Source organism: Octopus bimaculoides, chromosome 19, assembly GCF_001194135.2.
Source record: "Octopus bimaculoides isolate UCB-OBI-ISO-001 chromosome 19, ASM119413v2, whole genome shotgun sequence".
Taxonomy (NCBI): Eukaryota; Metazoa; Mollusca; class Cephalopoda; order Octopoda; family Octopodidae; genus Octopus; species Octopus bimaculoides.
Genome location: NC_068999.1, coordinates 25,583,806 through 25,590,127, shown reverse-complemented (window position 1 = coordinate 25,590,127; position 6,322 = coordinate 25,583,806). Strand labels below are relative to the sequence as shown.

The following is a 6,322-nucleotide window of genomic DNA, read 5'->3' as shown; positions in this document are numbered from 1 at the left end:
GGGCGGGGGAAGAGAGAGCAAGGAAGAGAGAGAGAGAGAGAGAGAGAGGTTTAATAAAAAACAAATGCAAAAAATGTAATAGTTTTATATAACCTACACGTTTCAGTAAATTCACTGACAAGATGACACTATTGCTTGGAAAAATTGCATAATCTTATCATTTCACCTAGTTAAAATTCTCAGTATAAATAACAATAGCATGAAATGGGGGTGAATCATTTGTGTGTGTGTGTGTGTGTGTGTGTATACAAGGGAAAGATAAAAATTATCCACACTTTTGCCATAACATATCTTTATATTGCCACACTGCCTTCTGTATATTCATGCCTATAATTGGTACTATTGTGGTCAACATGATCAAAGTTTGAGCTTGACTGCACCATTTTTCTTTCTGGCTTTACAGTGTAAGCATGGCTGCTCCACTAGCAATGAGTACCAATGAAGAACAAAGTGCAGTGATCTGATTTTTCTGGAAAAGGGGTGTACTATCAACAGTACAAGTTACAGTGCCTTGCTGACCAACAAACTAAAGCCAGCAACAAGTATGTCTCATATTTCTTAAATATTCATTTAAAGATCCTTGCAAATATCCAGGTTTTTCCAGTCATTCAGTCTATAAAGAATAACAATTTCTGTATGCTATGTACGTGAAATATAAGGTATAACTGATTGAATCAACTTAGTACTTTTTATCAACCCTGGAAGAATGAAAAGTAAACTCTCAAAATGCACTCTATTCCTGTCATCACCAACATTTAGCATCACAGATGACATACTAAACATGTAGGTTTTTTCCAAAAACTTGGGAACTTTTCATCTCATATATTTAGTTACTTTGACAATAAAACTTGATCAGTGTCAACAATTTACATCCAACATATATTCTTGCACATATAAGCTAGCTTTAGAGAGACATTGTATATTTGGCTTATTCCACCTTTTTTTAGTTTGATCCAGCTTTTATAGCATTAATTGGTTGCTAATATCAGTTTATAATTGATTTTGTCCATGGAAGTATCCTAATTCAGAAATGCAACCCAACAAACACTGAGAGATCCTAGGACTTGTAAAAAGCATGATAGCTGTCAAGTGCTCGTGTAACATCTGTAATATATTATTCATGTGTTTGTGTGTATACTTATTTATAAATATCAACAGGATAACAAATACTGACATAAAATGTTTACCTGGTGTCCCTGGAAAGCCTTTTGGTCCATCAAGGCCAGGACCTCCTGGAAAACCAATGCCGACTTCTCCTTTGGGTCCATCTTGGCCAGGTAGTCCAGGGAGTCCTGATTCTCCAACTTGACCTCTTTCTCCTTTAGGTCCTCCAGGTCCAGGTTGTCCTACATTAAAGAATATATTAATTTGTATTATTTAGTAGCTTTGTATAAATTATTTTCTAAGAAAAATATATGGTTCTATTCTATCATATAAATGTTCCTGTATGACTATTAGATAATAAAACCAACATCTGAAATATATTACTTACCTTCTAAGCCAGGCAATCCAGCCAAACCTCGTTCACCCTTTGGGCCACGTAATGAAGCAGTGGATGGTTCACCTTTGCTACCTAGAAGTTAAGCAAAGAAATAAATTATATTTCATTAATGTGCTCAAACAATAACAAATTACTGGCCTAATTATAAAAAGGTATAAGGGCATATCTCCCGTATTGATTTGAGGATACTTTCCTCAAGTAGAGTAGAATGAATATAGAGAAATAACAAATCAAAACAGTTTTGCTGACTTAGTTTGCTGGTAACGTATTTCATGCTCTCTGTTGCTTGTCAAAGCATATCTCATACTTCAATGGGACTCACAACTTACCTCATATCCTAATGACTCAGAAAACTTACCTCATACTCTAGGGTACTCACAACAACCTACCTCATATTGCTACTCATAGAACTCATCACAAATTATGTCATATTCTGTGGTATTCACCCAATCTATTCCATATTCTATGTGAAAATATCTTATTCTTAAATGGTATGTATCTGTTGTTATTGTTGATGTTTAGCTCCAAGTCAGTCCTTATCAAATACATTCTAACCATGATGATCCCATCTTTTTTTTCAGACTTTGTTTCAGCTTGGAATGCATTATACAATGTATTCATCGTTTTTAAAAATATATAGAGCATTAATTCTTGTAGGACACTATGTGGACATTCATCAATAGCTTAAAGAAAATATTTGTTTGAGGCACTGGAGACAATTTATGTCCAACTTTATTGTCAAGTGGTTGTTGGGAGAAATAAAATTTACATTAAATATGTGTACAAACTAAAAATATGAAAATATTGAAATAAATGGAAAAAAACCGATCTTCACAAAATAATCACTTATGTGGAATGTAATCAGTAATTTTTACCTTTTTGACCAGGAAATCCATCTTGTCCATCACGTCCTGGGAAACCTGAGTCACCTTTTTCTCCAATTAAACCAGTTTCTCCTTTTACACCTCGTGCACCATTGTATCCTAACATATAAGAATAATAAAAGTATAACAATGAACCACAAAACAGAAGCATCACATATGTAAATGAAAATTAATACCATTGGAGAAAATATGAGTGTACATAACCATACAACTCAGTTGCGCGCCTGTGTTTAATTTATTTTTTTGCGTATTTTACTACATGAACGTCACCAACTGCCTACCCTGAGTAATTATTGATGGCACATGCCTGGCTTGTAAATCATTAGGATGTGGTGATTGAGGTCTAAGCTGGATTGAAGTCTACTGACGTTTGTTTGCATAGAGGAGAGAGAATTTTCAATAGATTCACTGATATTCTTATTTTGTGATATCTTCATAGTTGTGATGTCTTTGGGTGTGAAGTTGTGATGAACCTCTGACCCTTCTTGGGCCATTACTTCCTGGGACATGATGGCTCAGACAGTCATTGACTGTTAGTGGAATTCCCCAAATTTTGTGCTTTCTGGGCTCCAATCATGAAATAGTGTGAATAATAGAAGATTATGTGTCAACTACCAAGGCAGCCAGGTAAGGTATAATTCATGAGGCCAGATTACTTTCTGGCAGTGTACCTTCACAATGAAAAACTTCTCCACATGTAGCATCTGACCAAACAGTGGCACTACTTATGGGAAAGTGAAGACAGGAGTGCATGAGTGGGCATCTAAAGAATGTATTGTACTAAAATTGTGGATTTAGTGTAAATATTTGCAACAAAGTAAACTGTACAAAAGACACTACAGGGCCATGTAATGATTTTATAGTAGATATGACAATGTGTTGTACAGTGACCAATAAGTTGGTCTACAATGTCATTACTGATAAACAGTTTGACAGAGCTATTGGGCTTTACTCATCTTAGCTAGGGATAAATTGCAGTATTGGTAATGGGAAACAAATTATTGACTTTTTAACTATCATTCCAGATGTTTCATAAGTTTTTTTCTTCATAGCCATAATATTTGATGCTGTAAATTATTTAAGGTGGTAAATAATTATTTGACATAATAAATAGTTATTTAACACAGTAAATAATTATTTATAGCTCTCATATTAACCCCTTAACATTCAAATTAATCTACCTAATGCAATGCTTATTTACTCACATTGTTTTGAATTAATCATGCATTATCTCATAGCTCTGATATTTTGATGATGTGATTGTTTATTTTTAGAATGACATTGTCAGATAGGTGTAAGAGGCCAGATCTGGCCAGCTTGGGCATAAAACTGGTAGAATATTTGGACTGGACATTGATGGCTTAAATGCAATAAAGTAAATGAATCTGTGTCAGTTCCAACTAAGAGGATTTGGTTGTTCAATCAGCTGAGTTACCAACCCATTGAATTAGTGGGTAAGTGGCTGAGTAATCTAAAGTCACATGCACCATTAACAGTGTGACACCATGTGACAACTGTTGACATATAAACTATTGATACAGTCCATCCAGTAACCTTTCACACTGTTTCTATCTACCAATTTCATTTACAAGGCTTGGATCGACAGAAGACTATAATAAAAGACATTTGCCCAAAATGCCATACTTTGGGAGCAAACCTGGGAAGCTTCTGATTGCACATCAAACTTCTTTTTTGGCCATTCTGTGTCCATCAATGTTTATTTATTGCTGTAGTAAATAATTATTTACAGTTGTAGTATTATGAAAAAATAAATAAACGTCTATATTAGAATGGTATGAAAACTTAGGAACTGTATACTCTTCATAGCTACAATAGTGAAGTAACTGAATTATAGAAATAAATAGTTATGGGGTATCATAAAAAATGTATAGTTATAGAGTAATATTAAAATGTAAAAAATATTTCTTGATAATTTATTTTGCATAAAATAATTGAGTTTTGATGTAATTTACCTCTAGGTCCTTGAGCACCTGGAAGTCCATCAATTCCACGTTCTCCTTTCAAACCTGGTAAACCATCAAGACCAGGAGCACCATCAAAGCCTAAAGAATAAAAAAATTATGCAAATATAAAATTGACATTGAAGTATATGTGTGGATATGATTCCACACTTCAAAAGATAAAGTAATAAGAAAATAGAAAAGTACAACATAGGGCATTGAAAATTCGAGAAAAACAGAAACAAAATCTCCAAAGAAATTTGCTGAATAAGCAATAAACTTTGCCTCACTTCCATCAATGGAACAAAAAAAAAAAAAAAAGAGACAGGGTTATGATAATATGAGAGTAAGAGTGTGATAACAATAACCAGAATAGAACCAACAAATTAACCTAGCTAAATAGGTTGTACAGGTATTCCCAGTTAAAGGTATTCTAGTATTATTATCAGCTAATACAAAGATAGAGGAGATGCATTTGTAGAGTGGTACAATTGTAGAGGTATCAAACTGATGAAACAAATATTGACAGTAGTTGAGAGAGAGAGACCCAGCAAAGCTAGCAAAGGATAAAGTTGTAACTTTCATATGATGTAGTCAAGTTTGTGCCAGCATTTAGAATTGCAAAATGCCATATTCCTAGAGAAAATTCTTAGATAAGAAAAAGTTTTCCAGAGGTCAACAATATAAATATTGTTGATCTATGGAAGACTTTTATTAGATTCCACACCCTATCACCTTTTGGGAGCTAAGAAAATAAGGTATAGATGAATACTTTTTGAGAGATGCAGAAGTTTCAACCCTGTAAGCATAATCTAGAGTCCAAAGGCCTAAAAAGGTCAACATTGCAAAGACCAAAGTAGTTAACAGTAAACAAAGTGATATGGGACAAGCACTTCAGATGTGATACATACAGAGTAATAGTAGTTAGCAATAGAAGCATTAATGAAACAGAGTTCATGAACAGCCCAGATAGCCATCTAAACACATTGCATAATTTTCAAAATCTAGGCGAGCTGGTTGTATCAAATGTATAGTACAGCTAGAACAAGGAAAGAGCGTAAGGTAGCTGTTGTTTTACTGACAACAAATAATTTTTTCTGAATAAACAAACTGTATGAAGTAATATTAGGACTTGACTGCCTTATGATAGAGAAATGTGCCCATTGAATATAGGACGATCTACAGAAATGGAAAAGAAATGAAAGCAGAACAAAGAAAATAGATTAAGAATGAAGTTGGGCATTCATCATCATCGTTTAACGTCCGCTTTCCATGCTAGCATGGGTTGGACGATTTGACTGAGGAATGGTGAAACCGGATGGCAACACCAGCCTCCAATCTGATTTGGCAGAGTTTCTACAGCTGGATGCCCTTCCTAACGCCAACCACTCCAAGAGTGTAGTGGGTGCTTTTACGTGTCACCCGCACGAAGGCCAGTCAGGCGGTACTGGCAATGGCCACACTCAAAATGGTATATTTTATGTGCCACCCACACAAGAGCCAGTCCAGGGGCACTGGCAATGATCTCGCTCGAAAATCCTTACACATGTCACGGGCACAAGTGCCAGAAAGGCGACACTGGGCACAGGTGCTATCCCGATTTTGCTATTCGCTTGCCCCAATAAGTCTTCGCAAGCTGAGTTTTGTGTCCAATGAAGGAGATAACGTTGGCACAGGTGCCAGTCATCGAATTTAGTTCGATAAATGAGAGGTGACTGCAGGGATATGGGCATGGTGCAAATTGATGAGGAGGGCTTGGTTAAAACATACCATATGGTTACAATAAAACTGCCAAAGAAAATATGCGAGAAAAGTGATGAGGTCAGATCTTAAGTTGCCTTGCATACAAAATGACAAAAGACTGTAGAAGATGATGGTGTACACTACACCCAGACCCACTCCACCCACGTCTACATGGAGAAATTATGATTATATATATATAAAAATATATATATATATATATATATATATATATA

General features: G+C 35.1%; 1 protein-coding gene across 1 annotated transcript in view; it reads right to left on the bottom strand.

Annotated features, from left to right (window-relative positions):
• Positions 1 to 6,322, bottom strand: part of LOC106877515 (collagen alpha-2(IV) chain) — a 68,528-nt gene that overhangs the window by 30,980 nt on the left and 31,226 nt on the right. Inside the window, exons 20-23 of the mRNA XM_052974643.1 lie at positions 4,359 to 4,448; positions 2,377 to 2,484; positions 1,493 to 1,573; positions 1,188 to 1,346 (exon numbers count right to left, since the gene is read on the bottom strand). Coding sequence (XP_052830603.1) covers positions 1,188 to 1,346; positions 1,493 to 1,573; positions 2,377 to 2,484; positions 4,359 to 4,448 — 438 coding nt within the window. The remainder of the gene's footprint in view (positions 1 to 1,187; positions 1,347 to 1,492; positions 1,574 to 2,376; positions 2,485 to 4,358; positions 4,449 to 6,322) is intronic.